The following is a 22,289-nucleotide window of genomic DNA, read 5'->3' on the forward strand; positions in this document are numbered from 1 at the left end:
TCATGCCTTTGTTTTTCATCTGATCATTTTCTGTTCGTAATGCCATGAGAAGTGAGTGGGGTCCTGCAAATGTTAACTTGCTATGCAGACTTACCTACTTCCTAAAGAACTGGAGGAGGTTACGGCAGACACACGTTAAAAACGAAGCCCGTTAAGATAAGAATGAGGTCCTGTGAGCCAAGAAATAAAATGAGAGAAAAGATCACGGAAAAGAGAAATGTTCAAGCCTGGGCTGAGGGATGCTCCTTTTTGAAGGGGAAACTGAGGCTGGTTCCGAAGGGGCTGCATGCAGCCCTGGCCCCTCTGCGGTCGGTGTTCCTTCCGGAAGCTTTTGCACAACCGAACATACTGCCACATGGCTGGTAAAGGGGAGCGGCCTGATGGTTTCAGTTGCTTTATAAAAGACGCAGGAGGGGGTTCCTGGGTGGCTCCGTTGGTTAACCATCCGATTGTTGATTTCAGGTCAGGTCATGATCTCACGATTTGGGAGTTCGAGCCCCAAGTCAGACTGTGTGCTGACAGTGCAGAGCCTGCTTGAGCTTCTCCCCTGCCCCTCTCCCTCTCCCTCTCCCTCTCCCTCTCCCTCTCTCTCAAAATAAACTTAAAAGAAAAAAAATGCAGGAGATCTACTTTTGGTTCTTCGTTTCTATCACCGCTGAAGACAGGGTGAGCCAGTTCCGTGAAGGTATTCAGCAGTTAGCCAGATTTTACTTCATGGGGGATTAAGCCTGGGGAATCTTCAGGTAGGAGGGCTGTGGCCCCTTGAGTGAGCATTTTGCACAAGACCCACGCGGCCAGCTACTAGCTACCTATGGTACTTCATGCCAGCGGCTCTCGGTAAGTGGTCGCAGCTCTAGCACCTGGGAAGCTTTTCTAAGTTCACGTCCCCCAGATGGCTGCCCTGCCTGGCGGGTGGGGGTGGGGGGGGGGGATGGTGAAGCATCTGCTGGGAAGACTGCCCAGGGAGGGTGACGCACCCCCTCCCTGCAGCTGCAGTGCTATTTCGGGCTGTTGATTGAAGAATCCGTGTTCTCACGGATAAAATCACATCCTGGGGATGGTTTTATTCCCTCCCTGGCCGCGCTAGGTACAGTAGGACCTGTGCGTCTAACAGCTTTGGCCCAGTTGTAGCGTGTTCAGCCGACTTTTGATTCCCCTCCCGCGTCCCAAGCTCCAGCCTCAGAGTCGCACCAAGGATTCTGCCCTCGGGTTATGCTGATTCCGGCCACCCAAATGCTGGAAGTGCCAGAAGACCGGGTTTAGTATCAAAGCACAGAAACAGTGACTTGAGACGTCTTTTCCGAAAAGGGGGTCCCTCGTGCTCCCACCGAGTGCTAGGTCACGAGAAGCAAAGTGCACGCATAGCTGTGGTGCCTCTCACACAGGATTATTTTACTTTATTCGTCTAGATGCTGACAGCCCTTTACTTAAAATTGCCATTCCAGGTTGGGTTTTCAAAACAAATTAGTGAGCAGAAATGTTTCTTCTGGAGACTTTTTGTTTTGTTTATTTTTGAGAGAGAGTGAGCAGGGAAGGTGCGGGGGGGGGGAGGGCAGGGGGCGGACAGACAGTCCAGAGCGGGCTCCATGCTGACAGCACAGAGCCCACTGTGGGGCTCGAACCACAAACCGTGAGATCATGACCTGAGCCAAAGTCAGATGCTCGACTGACTGAAGCACCCAGGCGTCCCTCTCCTGGAGACATCTTGAATCTGTTTTTAAGGCCACGCTATCGATCTAGATAGGAAATGCCGTGTCAGGCATGGGTCCCCATCACCTCAGTTTTACCACATCTTAAGTGTAGAGGGAGGATTGAATCTAAGCCTCATGCAAGTTGGAAACTGGCGACTAATTCCCGTCTGTGAAAATGAGTGCAGGTGAATTAATATGACACAAATCCAACCTGATCAAATGAGGTAAAACAGAATGTTTTAAGTCTTGAAACTGGTAATTCATGGAAGATGTTGGCCTGGCCTGCAACGAGAAGCTGGTGGATGTTTTAGGGGCTACCTAGCAGACTAGGGCGTCCATATTTGGGGTAAGGTTAAGACCATTCCTTGAACACAAGTCATACTTTTGGTTTATACTAACCCAGTAGTGTTCTATAGTTAGATTCACCCAAGTAGCCTTTGAATTAGTGATACTTCGGGCCCACCTGTACGGGTTCTGGTTATACTGTTTTAGGGGCTTACATTTTTGTTCTAAGGTTTTTCCAGATGATTCTGATTGGCAGCAACGGGTGAGAGCCGCTCCTCTGTGGTCTTGTTCTAAGAGGCTTTCTACTCCAATTGCGGTGGGAGGACCCCTAGCAAGGGTGTATTCATGTTCTGTAACAAATTCCACAACTTGGTGTTGGTCTTAGTCCCCTCGGGCTGCTGTCAGAAAATACTAGACTGGGAAGTTTATAAACAACAGATATTTCTGTTTTGGATGCTGGGAAGTCCAAGATCAAGGCACTGGCAGATTCAGTGTCGAGTGAGAGTCCGCTTTCTGGTTCAAAGACGGTGCCTTCTGGCTGTGCGTTCCCAGGGCAGAGGGCCTGAGGGAACTCTCTTGGACCTCTTCTTATTAGGGCACTAAACCCATTCATGACCTAATCCCTTCCCAAAGGCCCCACCTCCTAATACTATCACACTGGGGGTCAGGACTTTAACAGGATTTTCGTGGGACACATTCACACAGTGATTGTCTTACCACACAGGAGCTGGGTGGCTCAGTTGGTTAAGCATTTGACTCTTGATTTTGGCTTGTGACACCGGGGTCCCGGAATCAAGCCCCAGAGTCCACGCTCATTATGGGTGAAGGCTGCTTAAGATTCTCTCTCTCCCCGCCGTTCCTCTACCCCGTTTACGTACATTCTCTACAACAAAAACAAAAAAAACACATCATTTATTTTAGTTCTGGAAGTCAAAAGTGTGATATCATTTCACTAGGCTGAAATGAAAGCATTGGCAGGGCCGGTCTCCCTCCAGAGGTCCTAGAAAAAAACATTTACTTGCCTTTCCCCACTTCTAGAACTGCGTCCTTTGGCTTGCGGCCCCTGCCTCCATCCTGACGGCCAACAGCAGAACATTCTGCTTCCGGGTCACACCTCCTTGTGCTGCAGTCAGGTCCCCCCTGCCTTCCCTTCTAGGGAACCTTGTGATTACATTCAGGGCCCCACCCAAGATCCCATCTGCAAAGACCCTCTGCCAGAGAGGTGACACTCACAGGTGTCAGGTGTTAGGACTCTGAAATCTCTGGAGGCCATTAGCCTACCACAAATGGCAGTAGGTAGAACTCATGGAAATGCTAAACCCTGGCCCCAACCTGGGACCTACTGAATCAGAATCTGCATTTCAAAAAGACTTACTACACACGAAATTGAAGCGCAGTCCCATGGGGTCCTACACCAGGAATTCTCCAATAACGAACATCCATTACAAATGGAAGGGGTGTTTTCCTGGGAGCCTTTTCAGGTGGTGCTGGGTGACCAGTTGACCATTTTCCCAAACACCATAACTGTCATCTAAACAATGGTGGTTTCCAGATTCTCACTGAAGCCACCAGCCCTAAGCACCAGGATGGCAGAGCTCTTGCTTGATTTCCATAGATCGGCACAAGGCTTGCCACGGCCACAGAAAATGGTTCAAGTTTTTAAAAGCTGCGTAAGGGAGATAAATGATGTTAACGTAAGTAGCTTATGCGAACATCAGTTTTACTACCCAGCTGCAAGTGTTCTTGGGGTAGCAAGTCAGGTATCAGAGCGGGGAACTTTCTCCAGGCGATCTATACTTGTGGCGATTTGTTTACCTTCAGGTACGGAACTGAGAGGGAAGGAAGATGTTATTGACCACAGACCCCAGTATTGGATTTCTCCCATATTTAAGCAACAAGGGGCAGAGTTAAGCCCTTTTAGAATGGTAATTTCACAGAAGGAAAGCAGAAAAGACCTAGTTAATACTGGATACAACATGAAATTAAAAACGGCTTCTGGGAATCACCGCAATGGTCGGAGCCTCTGAACGATGACAAAGTTGGAAGGACTTTGGGACTGTCAATGCCCGGGAAGGCCACAGGAGGGCAGCAGTGCCCCGTCATGCAAAGGCTGACCGCTTCAGTTTAGTGCAACCTTTTCTAAAATGAACCTGGAAATGATGAAAGCAACATCACTTAGGACAAAAAAAAAAAAAAAAAAAATTTAAAAATAGATGGTGCACAGGCACTTGATTTTTGCATCATTTCTGGGTGTCAGTAGACTATGTTAAATCCTGCTCTTTAGTGGAAATATGCAAATATTTAGAATACGCAAGGAAGCTCATTCTTGGTTGCAGCTAGTTGGCAGGCATCACTAAATTTTAGACTACTGAAGTTGCCTGTTTTCCTTAAACCAAGCATATTCCTTAACAGTGCAATTCTGCCTTACCCTCCTAAGCATTCCTACAAAAGACTTTTTGTTACTTCTCCCTGTATATTTTATGATAATTTAAAAAATAGGGTGTGGTTTCAAATTAAAGCCCAATAAAATTTAATTTCATTTATAGAGAACCTAATTGGGGCGCCTGGGTGGCTCAGTCGGTTAAGCGTCCGACTTCGGCTGAGGTCATGGACTTCGGCTCAGGTCATGATCTCGCAGTCCATGAGTTCGAGCCCCGCGTCGGGCTCTGTGCTGACAGCTCAGAGCCTGGAGCCTGTTTCGGATTCTGTGTCTCCCTCTCTCTGACCCTCCCCCGTTCATGCTCTGTCTCTCTTTGTCTCAAAAATAAATAAAGGTTAAAAAAAAATTTTATAGAGAACCTAATTTACATCAAGTGTTGATATTGTAAAGACAGCTTTTGTTTTTTCTTAAACCAGAGCTTTGTTAGCCATGCAACAAGACCATGATTTTAAGTCTTAGACGTTTTCGGGTTTATTAAGTACGCTGAATGAATAAAACCTCGATTTTCTTTTGTAAATATAAGCCTGTGTCATTATAAACTTGTAAGTCACTAATGCAGAAGTTCTCAGCCTTAGCTGCATATTAGAATCACTTGGGAAGCTGGGAAAATCTCTATGCCCAGGCAGGCCACATCCCAGATCAGTTACATAAGAAATCCAAGAGGGGTGGGACCCAGGCATGGGTAAAATGCCCCGTGATTCCATGTGCAACATGGTTCAGAACACTGAGGCCTGATCTCAGACATTTAGCAATCTGATTTAATTTGAATCTGCAAAAAAGACCAAGAAAATTTTTTGTACAAACAAAAGCAAACCCTGTTATTACACAAATCAAACTTTCTACTTTCATCATTGGGGCTTCCACGTGATGTGGAAGGTATCTGCCACCAGATACAGGCATATAGACACCCGGTTAACTCAAGGTTCGGTAACATCACAAAGGCTCTAAGAGCTGGGCGAGTCGGGAGAAGCTTCACGGAACAGGCAGTAGGAGCTGAGCCTTGGGGAAGATGTCCAGGACCCGGCCAGGACTGCTACAGGCGACAGTGAACCGGGAACACAGCCCAGCACGTGGGGCAGACGGTCCGCTCGACGGACAATAGGTTCTTTGAAGAAGTGGAGCGGAAGTCTTCGGAAGGCAAGTTGGGATTTAATTGTAGAAAGCTTCAGGGTGCCTGCGAGAAACCTTGCACTTGACGCCGTGCACCTGGGACTGAACACCTCTGAGCAGGAGGGGCCCAGGACGGGCTGGGCGAGGAGCCTGGACACATTCAAGGCTCTGCAATGTGAGGGGCTGCAGTGGAACATGTATAGAAGTCGGGCCAAGTACAAGCATGCTCTGCTCTGAGCTAAAACACACTGGAAATGAACGCATCGTCACAAACGAAAACTCTCCCAATCTTGGATTTTATTTTTCACAACACTTGAAGATCCCATTTTCAACATATGAACAATAAAGACCCCCCCCCCCCCCACATGGGACTTCTCATCTCACTGCAAATACATTCTTCCGGTTTTAGCAACCTTTCACATATGCTGCTTTCCACGTCATTAGAGAAACTTTTCATTTTATCCCATATATATAAATGTATATAATGGCATATATAATTGCCATTATTTGAAAAACAAAATTTAGATTTACCTATCGAGAGCAATTTTGTATAAATATACAAAATAAAAAAAAATAAATTTGAAGCAGAAACTAGTATAAAAGTCTGTTTTGGAAAAACAACGTAACAATAACATAACAATTTTTTTGGAAAATAGCATAACAATCTTTGGTTGCAAAAGAGTCAACTGGGCTTGTTAAAAATCAACAGTACAGCCATCTCTTGTTCCTGAGCAAGTGCTACATCCCTGAAAAGTATGTGAAAATGGGTATAGTAAAACTTCATCTCTGTACTTAATTCAAAATTCCTGTTTCTTTCTGCTCAAGCGGATCTTCCCGAAGTACCTCACGATCCCTCAGGAAGGGGACACTTACAGTGCATCATAAACATGCTTTATCCGTAAACCAATACTTGTAAAACATGATTCCCAATCATGTCCTTCTCAAGGCAGCGTTTCTTTGGCCTAACTTATGCTACTAACTATGAAAGTGCAAAACAAAATTTGTAAAACCGTACTCTGAATGTGAGTGGCCGTCCCTCCTCTCTGCCCAGTGGCTTATTTCAGACTCTGCCTGGTGTAAGGACTCAGGTCACGGTCAGTGCCACCTGAGCCCCAGGGGCCACTGCAGCCGTTTGCTTTCTGTCCCTTTGTTCGGCCAATAGTGGACACAGTTTCCTTTCTTGAAATAATGTGGCTGAATTTTTACTGTTTTTAGCAGTTAAGGTGAGATGCACGTAAGAACTAAGATTCTGATACAACCTGAGGTTATCGGATGGAGATATTCCCGCCAAAGTCACTACTTTTACATGACGTTGTTTAAAGGCATCGTCTTATTCAAGTACAGGGAAAAAATCACCCGTTGCTGGAATTTAGAGTGGAATCTAATTTTATTAAAGAGCAGAATCGTCTTAGAGAAAATTATAGGCCACAGGTTCACTCTGTACCCCCAGCTGCCATTCCTTTTATGAGTGTGAGAACTCTCTAAAGTTGTACAGGAGTTTCCAACGGATTCTGAATTCCTAACTGACTTCTCTGTTTACTGACGTTTGAAAAAGTGAAGAACAAAGGCCATAAACTTTCTAGCTTCTGGAAGTCACCAAGAAATTACAAATAGTTAAAAAACATATAGAATTCAACCCTATTTACTTTGTTTTCTGATAATATTCTCAGTTAAGGAAGTCAAACTTGTTCAAAATCCCAATTTTCAGTGTTCCTCTTTTTAATGTGAAGGGTGAGAGTAGCATACACATATTTGAAAGACTTTTTACACTGAACAATATGTAAAACATGTCTTAGAGTTGTGGAGAGGATGAATCTTAAGACTTCTCATTAATCTTTTTACAAAAAAGATTTGTCACTTTCTTTACAAAGGAAATGTAATTTATTTTGCACTATAGTTGTCTAAAGTTGGAAATTTCATTTTAAAAAATAATTTCCGCACCTAAATACCGGGGATATTGTATTGAGTTGCCCTATAAATGCACGTGTTATTTTAAGGAGAAACAGGCCAGATGTTGATACCCAAATGCATATACGGTTCAAAGAAGCATCGAAAATGGTGAGTACATTCAAAGCACATTAAAACGCTAGCACGATGGCTTAATTAACAGTTGCATTCATGGAAGTGGGGGAAAAAACCCTAGGGAATAGTTTTTATACATCCTTTCTCTCCCCCTTTCTGGTTTTATTAACTGACACGTAACATTGTGTATAAGGTGTAGGAGCATAATGTGAGAATGTATATACTATGAAATGATTACCACAACGAACTTAGTTCACATCCATTACTTCAATTATAAAAGCGTTTGTCTTCTGCTCAGCAACTCTCCAAAAATACAATATACTACTGACAGCAGACTGAACGATAATTACATCCCAGCACTTGTTAGTCTTAGAACTGGAAGTGTGTCCCTTTTGACCACCTTCAGCCGAATCTGCCCCCCACCCCCCAGCAACCCCCAATCTGTTTCTAGGGTCTGTTTTTGTTTTGTGGGTTTTTTTTTTTTTTTCCTTTTAGATTCTACAAATGAGATCATACAGTATTTTGTCTTTGTTCGACCTTATTTCACTTAGCAAAATGCCTGAAGGTCCGTGCATTTTGTGGCCAACAGCAAGATTTCCTTCCTTTTTCATGGCTGGACAGTCTGCCACCGTATTTGGATGCCATGTTTTCTTTTAACGATTCATCTGTCCGGGGGCACTTAGGTTGGCATCCGTGTGGTGGCCGTCGTAAATAATGCTGCAGAGAACAGAGAGCTGCAGTGTTTTTGTTTGTTTGTTTGTTTGTTTCCTTTGGATATATACCAGCAAGTGGAACTGGTGAATCATTCGTTGGTTTGGTTTTTAGTTTTTCGAGGAAGGCGTATATGTTTTCCATAGAGGCGATATGAATTTACCATCGATGTCAACATTCTAAAAGAATCAGGAGATGCACTGTGTGGAAACCGTTTACTGTGTGGACTCTGCTGGCGAAGTGGATTTATCCTGGTAAGTGCTGTATGAGGCGCTAACTCCTGTTTTCCTAGAAGGCGAGGTAAAAAAGACAGTATCAGAGAGCAGCATAAAATCAATTCCAAAGCCTATGTAGAAAATCCACAGTTCAAACAAAAAACTGCGGGGGTGCCAGGACTGGGAGATAAATGGTTTTTTAGAAACGATTTCGAATGTGCAGCTACTGCCAGTCTAGAAACGCTTCTATCCCTGTATTACATTTTTGATTCTCTTCGAAACAACAGAACAGCGTGACACAAAGTACTTTGTAAATATTTTCCCATTTAAGTTAAAATGAGGGCTAGTGGAGAGAAACACTTATTTTCCTAATACCAACATTTTAAATCTGGCTCTGAAATGAAATGTTTAAAGGGAGAACGATTCCACCAGTGCTCAAGTTCAATCATGCCCCATTTAGCCCTCACTGTCAAGGAAGCCATGAGTTTTGGTAAGCGATTCTCCTAAATAACTGAAATTTACGTCACAATTTTATGGTGGCAGTAGACATCTAAAATCGATTATTCCAGTCCAGTGCCATCCCAAGAAATACACTGTGAGACACACAGGTAATTTTACATTTTCTAGAAGCCACATTAAAAAAGTAAAAGAAGCAAGCAAAATTAATCTTAATGTATTTTGCTTAACCGAACATGCATGTTATTTTACATTTTATGTGTACTGAGTCTTTAGAGTCCGGCGTGTGTTTTATAAGCACAACTTACGCGGGACCAGCCACGTTCAAGTCCACAGTAGCCACACGGGACTACGGACGATGGAACTGGAAAACGCAGGTGTAGTCCCTGCCTCAGTAAACAGACTAGAACAGGCAGACGGAAACTAACGGTGGCCAGTCAGCTGTTCACCGGTGCGTGCGCCCCAGCCAACACTTCAGGGACGCTCGATGCTACCCAACACAACAGCCAACCATGGCGGCTTTGGATCCCCTCCCGTTTCTCCTTGTGGGGGAGGCCGTCCTGGGAGCCACCACCGTCACCGAACTACACTCGTCATAGAGCCACTTCCTGAGGGCGACGGGGAGCGTCTTTCGATTGTGGGTCAGGACTGTCACTGAATTCTCCACGACTGCTCTCGTTTTCTAGTTTTTTGGAGTCAAAACTCCTTTTGTGGGTGTGGGAGTGGCATATCCTCTTCTGATGGAATTTTAAACAGAATCCGATACGGGAGAAAGATCAAAAAGACTCTCCTACATTGTAAGACACATTTATTTGGCGTAACAACGAAGCTATTTCAAGACGGTGAAAATCTAACACTGGATTACTAATCACAGAAAGTTCACGTTATCTTCAGCATCCATTAGATTACCTTCAGGTGTTCACAGACACCGTAAAGCTCACGACAGACTGAAATCTCCCTTCCTGGTTGGCTTTAGCCTCAGAGGAATTCTGGGACCAGGAAGATACACTGGGCTGGGTAGGCCTCGGCTGCCAGTTCTAGTTCCTATGTCTTGTCTTGCCCTTTGCTGCTGTGACCCAAGACACCACTCTGCTTTTACCAAGAAACTGCCCTTCCTGTTGGCTTTGACACAGTCTGCTCCCAAACTCTAGACCGTAAGGGAGAGGAGCACCTCACATTGTGAGTGGGTGGGATACGTATCTGCTCTCTTCCTGGCTATGCAGACACACATTCTGGCACAAACAGAAGAACACTTCATTTCACTCAGACACAGGGCAGTGGGGCTCGAAGGGTCTAAGGCAACACAATTCATCATTTTCCAAAATCTAGGATTTTTGTTGTTGGTTTCTCTCTCCTATGCTAAAAATATTCTGGTAAAGGAAAACATAAATGTCTTTACAGAATTAATATTTACAAGTTGAAATTGCGGGGTGCCTGGGTGGCTCAGTTGGTTAAACGTCCAAATTTGGCTCAGGTTATGATTTCACTGCTTGTGAGTTTGAGCCCCACATCAGGCTCTGCGCTAACAGCTCAGAGCCTGGAGCCTGCTTCAGATTCTGGGTCTCTCTGTCTCTCTGCCCCTCCCCCGCTCACGTTCTAGCTCTCTCTCTCAAAAATAAATTTAAAAACATTAAAAAAAATTGAATGCATTTACAAGCTTAAGTAAAATGTATTTAAGTTTCTGAAAAGGGGTATTTTTCCTCCCTACACTTAAAATAATAAGATTCTAGGATAATTTCCCACTGGGCTAAAAAAATGTCTGCATTTTGGATTCACAGCTACTATGAGGTCAAGGAAGCTAGATAGTCTAATAAAAGGACAATGGGGACATTACTCAGTTGGAGCCTACGTCAAAGTAAAAGTCTGCCAGTATGTATTTTTTTGTTTTTACTTTTAAAACAGGAGTGGTATAAAGACCAATAATTTAGCAAAGGGAACAGGAATCTAAGTGTTCCCCCTGATGTTTACTAAAGCCACCATATCTTAGTTCAAGGTACTGATATCTAAATAGTCATTGGGTGTTTTCTATTCTAGAAAGGGTATCTCTGAAAAGAAACATACAGAAGCAGGTACCTTTTAATGATAAAAGCAAACCTTTCTCTCATCTCTTCTTCTCAGAGAGAATTTAATTTTACTTCTCTGTGGCTCTCACCAGTTTGGTATGTGCTGAACAGAGGAAGGGAAAATGCTGAATAAAATAGTCACAACAAACCAAAAGGAAGCAGAATGGCACAACAGGTGGGATAAAATGAATGACAAAGAGAATGGAAGTAGGGCTGACAATCAGAGTCACAAAGTACGACTTTTCTGATTCTCCTTTAGGAATCTGAAACAGGAATTAGGTGCAGGGAGCTACTCTAATGTTGATATCTTACAGATCGTCTGGCAGATGAACTGATTCGGAATTTCTGTGCAATCTGTTTACCTCTAAAACCAATTAGCCTGATACGAACAATGTAAACTCTCTCCCATAGAGTAAGACTGTGTGAGGACAAACGGCCCTTGTCTCTCACATCTTAGATTTAGAGGGAATACACAGAGCATATATTAAACATTATCTTAGCAATCAATTTTAGGACAAGCCAGACATTTTCAGATGCATCCTGACTTTTGCATCGAGTACAGTTTCTCCCTGCGGCACATCTGTTTTCACCCCGCGGAAAGACCTCTGTAAAACTTACTACGTAACATCCCATTTTCCTGGGATGGATCTAAAGTTTGCTCTCAACTAACTACAGCATCCTTTGTTATTTATACAATTTTTTGAAGTTTACAGCTCCAGAATTCGAGAGCCAAGTAGAACAATGTTCAAGTTAATTTGATCTTTTGGGTTTTTTCCCCCATGTCACTATACTCCCCACCACCTGATCTGGCCACACTCTATGTAGTACATCCCAAAATGTTGTGTAACATTCACTTAAGCACAGACAGCTTAAGAAGTGCAAATTTTTAAAAAATGTAAAAAAAAGTTACAAAGTTAGTGGGTCAGTCATTGTTAATATAACATTAAAAACAGGTTTAAGTTATACCAAATAATAAATATCCTTAACGGAAATAAAGGAGAAACGATTTAGTCACAGGTGATAAAATACATAAAGTATGTATATGAGTCGAATGGATTTAAGCCAACTCTCACTTATCCAGAGATGATTTAACCGGACGCAAGAAAACCATGCATTTATGAAACACGTGCATGAGAACACTGCTGTCAACAAATGGCATGTTTTCTAGAACCACACAGTCACGACAAGCAAAACAGAACTCGAGCAATAGCAAGACACAGGGCAAGGGCTGCGGATTCCAAGACTGGAGACGGGAGCAAATTAGTTAAAGGCAACCGGCAGGAGAAGGTGCATTTCCGAGGCTCTGGGATCCCGTTCTATTCCCAGCTGAGACTACGCAACCCTAGCAGAACACTCCAACCGGGGGCCACTTTTCATCACGTAATTTAGGGATCTGTCCATCGATCTGAAAAATGACTACTGGGGCGCCTGGGTGGCGCAGTCGGTTAAGCGTCCGACTTCAGCCAGGTCACGATCTCGCGGTCCGTGAGTTCGAGCCCCGCGTCAGGCTCTGGGCTGATGGCTCGGAGCCTGGAGCCTGTTTCCGATTCTGTGTCTCCCTCTCTCTCTGCCCCTCCCCCGTTCATGCTCTGTCTCTGTCTGTCCCAAAAATTAAAAAAATAAAAAAAAACGTTGAAAAAAAAAAAATGACTACTTACACTACTTTGGGATGGAGGCTGCAGGAGGGTAACGGTGTTCCCAGGTCATCATAAATACAAGTTTACATCAAAATCCGTTTTGTACCAAGTTTTAGCAGCCATTTGGGACTATCTGTGCCTAGTGCCCTGCTTCCAGAGTTCTTACCTGCCTAGAAATAGACAAGGAACTGCCTACGTTTCATAGTCTTGTAAGGAAGTTTCTAAGGCAACAATGCTCCGTTTCAGGGGAACAGATGAAGGACATTAAACAGTGCAAAGGATATAATAGAAATCTTTACTTTGTTTCTTTCTTTTCTTTTTCTTTCTTTCTTTCTTTCTTTCTTTCTTTCTTTCTTTCTTCTTTTCTTTCTTTCTTTCTCTCTTTCTTTCTTTCTTTTTAAAGAAAAGCAACATAAAGGCAAACTTTAGCCCACGCACTTTTTAAAAACATACACATAGATGTGGTACCTTTTGAAAATTCAATTATCTTAAACAGGAGGAAATTTCACCTTTATGTTTGATGGCATTTCTTCCAATTTCAAGACTATGGGTGCATCACTAATAACCTACACTTGGTAACTCAGAGTGTCGCCCCGGCTGGCAGCAACATCGCCGGGGGCTCATTAGACATGGAATCTCAGATCACTAATGTCACTGAATCTTTCATCTGGGGTACAATGCTCAATTGTTCAACTTTAAAAAATCCATTAATGGTGGCTAGAGAGAGTATCATTAATACTTGTTAAGGAATCTACACGTATTTTGATTGTCATTATAAATAGTAAAGTAAGTAAAATAAGGAGAAGAGAGCTATTTTAGGGGTTGTTTTTTTTTTTTTTTTTTTTAAATATTTATTTTGAGAGCATGAGGGAGCAGGGGAGGGGAGAGAGAGAATCCCAAACAGGCTCCGTGCTTAGCTTGGAGCCTGACCCGGGGCTTGTGAGATCATGACCTGAGACGAAATCAAGAGTGGGAGGCTTAATACTGAGCCACCCACATGCCCCCAGAGGGCTATTTTGATTTGTTATTGTGAGAAGCTATTTCTATACAAACATTTTGGACTTGCAAAAACATTCCATGACAGTATTTCCTACTCAGAGTGCTGTGTATGTACAATTTTAAAAATATACTGCTGATTGAGAAATCAAATATGCATATCATATGTTCTACAAATATTAGACTGAAGATTCAAGTGAAGGCACTGCGGTACTTTGTTTTAAAAGTTGAGCTCTTGGGGCGCCTGGGTGGCTCAGTCGGTTAAGTGGCCGACTTCGGCTCAGGTCATGATCTCACACTCCATGAGTTCGAGCCCCGTGTCGGGCTCTGTGCTGACAGCTCAGAGCCTGGAGCCTGTTTCGGATTCTGTGTCTCCCTCTCTCTCTGCCCCTCCCCCGTTCATGCTCTGTCTCTCTCTGTCTCAAAAATAAATAAACGTTAAAAAAAAAAAAAAAATTTAAAAGTTGAGCTCTTTATGCGTAAAGAATGTTCTTTTATTACATATTCCAAACCAGATGATTAATATAAAGGGAAACTGTATCAAAAAACTATGAATACCAAAAGTCTTAAAATTATTAGTTTGATTTCAAAGGTATTTTCAAAGCAACAGGGAAAAAAATAAATCACTAAAGTTTAAAAATTGCAAAGCACCTAATTTGGTCTATGCTCCAGGATTTATTCCAAGTCTTTCATAAATTGTAAATTATTTCATTAAGATTTGTTTGATGTTTAAACATCCTATTCTGCTCAGAAGATATATACTTGTATTTTTTTTTCTATTTTAAGATCCCCTGCTTTTCATTTTTATAGATTAAAACACAGATAAAGTTAAATAAGAAGGTGCTTTGTAAATCTTACCCCTTAGTAATGTTAAGTTTATCCCCAACAGTTTTACTGCAACCTAGTAAATTGAGAGAACAAAAAGAGGGAAATCAAACACTGCTGCTTTTTACTCCCCGGTTTAACAAGTGTAAGTAACAGCTCTAAAGGAAAAGAAATCAAACTGGGTATTCGAAAGAGACACCTGCACAGCTTCTAACAATTCCCTAACTTCTCCGGACAAATGGAAACTTTCATCATAAAAACTCCACTGAATACAACTGTCCGAGTCTCCACAGTGAACTGTTCTAAGTTTCATCTTGGCCCCTGGTCCAATTTAGGAAATAGGGGGAAGCTGGGTGGGGAAGGCCCCGTAACGCTCCGTGATTTGCTATAGAACTTAAACCTCAAGTCCCACCCCACAGAAATTTTTCGTGAAGTCATAACAGATGAAGCAAGTCTGCGCAGGTCGCTCTGGCCGCCGGGACAGGAAAAGCAGCCTAAAATATTGTTAGTAAACAGATGCGACTGGCAGGGCACACTGATGCGGGCTCAGCTTAGGGAGAGATGGCACAGGCACAGGTGCAAATGCTGCGCGCACGTAGGTGAGGAGTGAGAAGGACCGGAAGTTAGAAGAAATGTCCTTTAATTTACCCTTTCTTCTTGTGTCGATAAAATATGACCAGGATGCAGCAAAGGAATACAATGCCAGCAACTGCAAGAAACCAGAAACAAATGACATGTAACTCTGAGAACTAATTGCCAAGATTCAAACTGTAGCAGCAGAAGTAAGTGTTGGTTACATTTCAGTGGTCAGAAAATGCTACTTCATTTAAGCACATATATATTCATATTCCGTCTAGACTCTTCACTATCAGAAGTTCGTGAACAGTCCACAGTAAGTCAGGGAAGAATCCTTGCTTAGTTTAGAAAAGTACCCAAAGCATATTTGGGACACAGAGTCATGACTCATCACCCTGAAAACACATGGAGTATTTAGGTTTGTTACTAAGTGGACAAGTGGAATATAAAAGAATATACATTCACCAACAAAACATAGTGTATTATATACAAAGTCAGACCATTCTAGACTGGTGTACTTCACTTCAAGCTATAAAAACTATAGAAATTGGAAAGTTAAATTAAAAACAACTTAACTGCATACATTAAAAAATGCACTTGCTCACAGTATTATTTTTATTTAAGTAACATCAAGTTTGGGCTACTTACGAACAACAATGACAATCACAGCAATGATTCCTTTGCCTGAGAAAAAAACGAGAACAGTTTGAAGATAATTGAGCACACAAGGGACCCAGAGAGTAGTCGCATTTAATCTTGCTCAGATTATACACGACAGCAAAGAAAGAGTTCCTCAGTCTAGTTTTAGCACGACTGCTACTGTGTCCAGATCATTCCGATCACAGAGCCCTTGGACTCTGATCCCACATCCAGGGTCCACCTTGTAAGACTCTTCAGAGGAACCTAACTTTTCATTGTTTTGTGCTGTCGTTGCCGTATCAGGTTATTTCGTAAAGCTTACTAGGACAACTAAGAATTCAGTAGATCAGAGGGAAATTGCTTTAAAATGTATTACCCCATTATAGTTGGTTTACTTGAATCAGTACTCATCCTATCATTTATGATTTTGTTAGGAATTTGTATTTTTTCCACCAAAATGGGCTCTGTGGACTGGGTCATAAATAAATCTCTACTCATGTATCACAAACAAGGATGTCAGTTTCAGAATCTTCAAAATAATATTTTATCATCAACCCCTCCTGATCCTCTACCCCCTAAAAAAAGTAAGACATAATCCTAATTACCAAGGAGATTCTACATATGTAAATGAAACACCAGGGCACATAGATGAAAATAATGTATAGAGACTTAAACATGCATTGTTGACTACCCAGAGAGCAATAAATCATACTACAAAATCTTAATTCTTAGAAATGATGTCAGGAGTACCTCGGCTTGTGAACTGCCATTACTTATATTAAAGTTCTGGAAGTCAGAGCATAAAATGTCATGTTTACATCTGTTCTTTTCATTTCATAAAATATTAGGAAGCGTTTACCATCTTAGGATGGCACTGGTTTTACTGGTACAATGACGGTCTGACTACAGTGTTCAGAGGGAAAATACAACAAGCCTAAAGAGTTATAAAAAGGTTAGCCTTACTTACTAGTCTAATATAAATAAAAGTAATAGGCATTTCTCATTTACTTATCAAGAAACCTTTATATTTCCATTTAACTGTCGCAACTATAGCTTTTTCTTCATTTTCTTTAACATACATTGTGTGAGCCATGCGAGCCTATGTCAAGTTTGCCATACCAGCCTGTAACAGAAAAAAACTAACCCAACCTGTAGCATTTTAAGGCTTATGTATACAAGGTACAAGTAGAAAGAAACTTTATCTCCAAATTGCCACAAAAAAAATAACACTACCCCATGAACAGCAAGTTATGTTGTATGTATTTTAACCTACATATAATCATAGTATTTAAGAAAGTGACCTCACCCTACTAGGAATCCTATTTGGGGACAGCTCTTAAAAACTATACTGTATACATGTATCTACATATACTGCTTACATCTGTCATCGTATCTGCACTATCAAAATAACTCCAAATGTGACATATTACCAATTTGTGACATGCTCTTTCTTATCTACACATAACTGAAATATGATATTTACACGTAGAACTCTAGGGTCTCATAATACAAAGCAATCAATAACCAAAATAGTACCTAAAGTATTAACGTCTCCAGATGGTGGTGTAGTGGGAGCTCCTAGGGGGGAAAAAATGGAAATAAGTTAAAAAGAAAAAAAAAAGAAAATAATAAAGCTTAAAGGCCTCCAAATTTAGAGGTTTTGATTTCTCGCTTTTGTATAAAAACCCTTGTAATTTCATTTTCCTTATGTAAACTATGTTAAATGTTTCCCATTAAAAGTAGTATCATAATATATCATAAATTTGTATATTATTAGTATTCTTCCTATTCAGTAACATTTCCTGTGATAATATTCTATGGTATAACAAGCAACTGCATCATAGTTAGCCTATGGATTCAATGGGATTCTACTTAAAAGTAAAAATGTGGGGGGGGCTTAATAAACTATTTCGATGTTGATCTGCAATAGAAGGAGACACCGTTGTGATAAAGGCCATTTATGAAAACGCCATCATTAGCTTACTCGAAAACTGAAAAGTTTTCCCCTTAAGATCAGGAACAAGACAAGATGCTTGTGTTTTCCACTTACTATTTAACATAATATTAGAAGTTCTAGTCAGAGCAATTAGGCAAGAAAAAGAAATAAAAAGCATCCAAATTGGGAAGGAAGAACTAAAATGATCTCTATTCCACATGATGTGACCTTTACACAGAAAAGTCTTAAGGATCTCTCTCTCTCTCTCTCTCTCACACACACACACACACACACACACACACACACCCCTATTAGAATAAATGAATTCAGCAAAGTTGCAGGGCACAAAACCAACACACAAAAATCAGTTGTATTTCTATACACTAACAATGAACAATCCAAAAAGGAAATTAAGAAAATCCCATTTACAATAGCATCAAAAAAGAACAAAATGCTCAGGAATAAAACAAGACGAAAAACTCATACACTGAAAACTACAAGATGGTGCTGAAACAAACTGAAGATATAAATAAATGGAAAGACATCCCGTGTTCACGAATTAGAAGACTATTATTAAAATGTTCATACTACACAAAGCAATCTACAGATTAAATGCAACCCCTATCACCATCTTGAATATGCATTTTGCAGAAACAGAAAAAACTAACCTATAATTCATATGGCATCTCAAGGGACTAAGAATAGCCAAGATATTCTTTTTTTTTTTTTTTTAATGTTTATTTTTGAGACAGAGAGAGCACAAGCAGAGGAGGGACAGAGAGAGAAGGGGATAGAGGATTCGAAGTGGGCTCCATGCTGTCAGCACAGAGCCCGATGTGGGGCTCAAACTCACGAACCTTGAGATCATGACCTGAGCTAAAGTCGGACGTTTAACCGACTTCACCCAGGTGCCCCCAAGATAATCTTGAAAAGAAAAGAGCAAAGTTGAGAGGACTGACGCTTCCTGATTTTAAAATTTACTACAAAGCTACAATAATCAAGCAGAGTGGTACCGACATAAAGAGACACAAGACTAATGGAACAGAATAGAAAGCCCAGGAATAAACCCTTATGTCTGTGGTCAAATGATTGCCCACAAAGGTGCTAGGAATATTTAATGGAGAAAGGGCAAAATTTTCAACAAATGGTTCTTAGAAAACTGGATATCCAAACACAAAAGAATGAAGTTGGACCCTCACTTTATACTACACACAAAAATTCAAAACTCACAGAAAACTAAAATAGGGCTACAAGTGTAACACTTTTCAAAGAAAACATATAGAACACGCTTTTGTGATGCTGGATCTGGCAACGATTGCTTGGAGGTGATACCAAAAGCGCAGGCAACAAAAGAAAAAAATAGGTAAAGTTAGGTTTCGTGAAAATGTAAGACTTCTGTCCATCTGTGGACACTGTCAATAGTGAAAAGGCAATCCACAGAATGAGAGAAAACATCTGCAAATCATACACCTGATAAGACCTCCATACACAATATACACAATGAACTCCTAAAACTCAGTAACAAAAAACAAGCCAATTAAAAAAATGGGCAAAGGGCGATGGGCATGGAGGGGGGCACCTGTTGGGATGAGCACTGGGTGTTGTATGGCAACCAATTTGACAATAAATTATATTTAATAAGAAAAAATGGGCCAAGACTTTGAAAAGACCTTCCTCCGAAGATCTGCAAAAGACCAAGAAACATATAAAAAGATGATGAATCACTAACCATTAGGGAATTCAATACAAGCCACAAGGAGATGCCACTTCGCGTGTGCTAGGATGGCTACTCTCAAAATCCGGGAAAGAACAGGTGGTGCCGAAGAGGTGGAGAAACTGGAATATCTGTGCATCACTCATGGGAATGCAACACGGCGCAGCCACCGTGGACGACGGCAGGACTGCTCCTCAAAACAGTAGACACAGAACCAGCACATGACCCAGCAATCGTACTCCTTACTCCTAGGTGTATGAGCCACCAAGAGTGCAAAAAAGGGCCTCAGACAGTTAGGTGCTACTATTCAGAGGAACGTTATCCAGAAGAGCCAAAAGGCAGAAACGACCCAAGCATCGGTCAACAGATGAATGGATAAACAAATATGGTACATAATACAACGGAATAGGATTCGGCCAGAAAAGGAAGTCAGTTCTGATCCGTGCTACCCCCCAAGCCAAGAGCACACTGTATACACTGTATGTTCACCAACTTGACAATAGATTATCTTAAAAAAATAAATAAATAAAACACTATGCTAAGTGAAATAAGCCAGAATACACTGGCTAACTGAAATAAGCTAGAAATGACTCCAGTTCTAGGAGGTATTTGCAATAGTGAAATCGCGTAAAGACAGAAAGTGGAATAGTGGTTACCAGGGCTAAAGGGGGGTGGGGGGGAGAAGGGATGGAGAGTTATTGTTTAATGGGTATAAAGGTTCAGTTTGAGATGATGATGAAAACGTTTTGGAGGCACAGATAGCAGTGATGGTGGCAAATAATGCGGATACACGTAATGCCACTGAAATGTACATTTAAAATGGCTAAAATGGTAATAAAAGTTTATCTCGAAAAACTAACATACAGAATGGTCTAAACATTCCTGAAAATGAAGTATTCTGCCAGATACTAAAACATATCATAGTCCCATAGTAAAAAAAATGCTTTCGTGCTGGCATAGGAGTGTATAGAGTTCAAGGGCACAGAAGGATGTGTAGGATACCCATGAATTTAATATATAATAAAAATTGGCACTTGAAAAGAGTTGGAGAGAAAACAACTTATTCAATGAATGTTGCTGTTTTGCCACCAGGTAGGGGTGGGTGGAGTAGAGAGGAGCCCTACATCACACCATATACCACAGTGGATTTCAGATGCACCAATGATCTAAATGCACAGAAAGTAATCAGAATGCATGGTTAATAGATTTCAGCGAGGGGAAGGCCTAAAGCTTTTATGAAGAAGACAAAATACACACAGCCATTAGAGAAGAGATCAATATATCCAACTACTTGTTAATATAAAACGTCTTCATATATAAAAGACCCCTGATAGGAGAATAGTTATATCAACTCTGGCACATCTTAAAGTCACCATTAAAAGGATGGGATATAGTCATCTAAATACAACCACAATCCATGAAGTGGAAAAGTGCAAGTTTCAGAAAAAACAGCATGATGCCATTTTTATTTAAGAATAAAGAAAAAAAAAAGCACCAAAGTATGTATAACTACACATAAAAGGATGCTTATGTACAGAAATAGATGAAAAAATACCCTAAACTATTAAGTGATTAACTCAAGTAACAGACTAGAGAAAGAGAATGAGAACTAATCTTTTACTCTAAATACTTTTGTAATGTTTGAAATTTTATAAACTTATATTTGTATACTACTTATATATTACAATTATACGATGTAAGGTGCCTGGGTGGCTCAGTTGGTGGAGTGTCCGACTCTTGATTTCAGCTCATGTCATGATCCCAGGGTCGTGGGTTCGAGCCCCCTGTCAGGCTCAGCACTGAGAAAAGAGCCTGCTTAAGATTCTTGCTCTTTCTTGGGGCGCCTGGGTGGCTCAGTTGGTTAAGCATCTGACTTCATCTCAGGTCACGATCTCATGACTTGTGAGTTCGAGCCCCACGTCGGGCTCTGTGCTGACTGCTCAGAGCCTGGAACCTGCTTCAGATTTTGTCTCTGTCTCTCTGCCCCTCTCCCGCTCTCACACTGTCTCTCTCTCAAATATAAATAAATGCTAAAAAAATTTACATATAAAAAAGATTCTCGTCTCTCTCTCTCTCTCTCTCCCTCTCTCCCCTACTCGTGAGCTCTCTCTCTGAAATAAAAATAAAATTAAAAAAAAAAAATTATGAAAAACAATCTACATCTAAGAGTATAAAAATCTTAAAAGAACTGACTAGTAAAATTAAAACAAAGAAAAAAACCCAGGAAAAAATTGTTCACTTCATATTAACAGGGCTTTCATTTACAATCGAGAAAAATATTGTAGAAACCTAGTAGAAAAACGAGCAAAGGAAATGCAAATTAATGTAGGACATCATTTTTAATGCATCGCCTTATAAAGCTCTTAACAATGTAAGTAGGATAAAGAGTGCTGGACCTGGATGATCTGAATCTGGATGGCTTGAACCCGGAGTCGTAGTCATAAGAGGAGGCTTGGATTCTGAAAAAATTAATGTTTCAATTCACCAAATTTATTAATACAAAACTACGGATTTAGTTTTGATTTTGACTTTAAAAAGATTATGTAAAAAAGAGTATGTAAAAAAATACATACTTCTTGAACTTTGTAATTCTACTTCTGGGAATTTAAACTAAGTATCTATTTGCACAAGTCCATCAGAATGTATGCATAGTAACCACGTTTGCTGTAGCTTTGTGTTTTAAAATGGAAATCCCAGAAGTTAACTGGCAATAAATCACAAAAATAATGTGTTCAGAGATAGCAACTCTGAACCCTGGAAGATATTTCCTTCCAACCCTAGCAAAATAATCTTTTCGGTTCTTAAGCAGAGTAGCTCATTAGCAGAACATGCAAGATTCAGCGAATAAAGACTATTCCCGCCTTTCGGTGACTATGAAATTTAGTTTCTATCGCCAAATAAAAATGCCAGTAAAGAGAAAAAGAATGAGTGTACGAGGTGAGGAGGGTTGGTGGAGGTGGGGGATGGAAATAC

General features: G+C 41.1%; 1 protein-coding gene and 1 long non-coding RNA gene across 2 annotated transcripts in view; both read right to left on the reverse strand.

Moving 5' to 3' along the window:
* Window positions 1–5,810: 5,810 nt before the first annotated feature.
* The window catches only part of LOC132686276 (membrane cofactor protein-like), a 38,706-nt gene continuing 22,227 nt past the window's right edge, over window positions 5,811–22,289 (reverse strand). The window contains exons 8-12 of the mRNA XM_078441404.2: window positions 21,713–21,775; window positions 17,203–17,244; window positions 15,676–15,711; window positions 15,100–15,160; window positions 5,811–8,547 (exon numbers count right to left, since the gene is read on the reverse strand). Coding sequence (XP_078297530.1) covers window positions 8,475–8,547; window positions 15,100–15,160; window positions 15,676–15,711; window positions 17,203–17,244; window positions 21,713–21,775 — 275 coding nt within the window. The 3' untranslated portion in view covers window positions 5,811–8,474. The remainder of the gene's footprint in view (window positions 8,548–15,099; window positions 15,161–15,675; window positions 15,712–17,202; window positions 17,245–21,712; window positions 21,776–22,289) is intronic.
* LOC144614962 (uncharacterized) lies at window positions 11,003–13,515 on the reverse strand. The gene is made up of 2 exons (XR_013553327.2): window positions 12,648–13,515; window positions 11,003–12,421 (listed from the first exon to the last, which is right to left on the reverse strand). It is a non-coding gene; the product is annotated as an uncharacterized LOC144614962 (long non-coding RNA).

This window comes from Panthera onca, chromosome F1, assembly GCF_046562875.1.
Source record: "Panthera onca isolate mPanOnc1 chromosome F1, mPanOnc1 haplotype 2, whole genome shotgun sequence".
Classification (NCBI taxonomy): Eukaryota; Metazoa; Chordata; class Mammalia; order Carnivora; family Felidae; genus Panthera; species Panthera onca.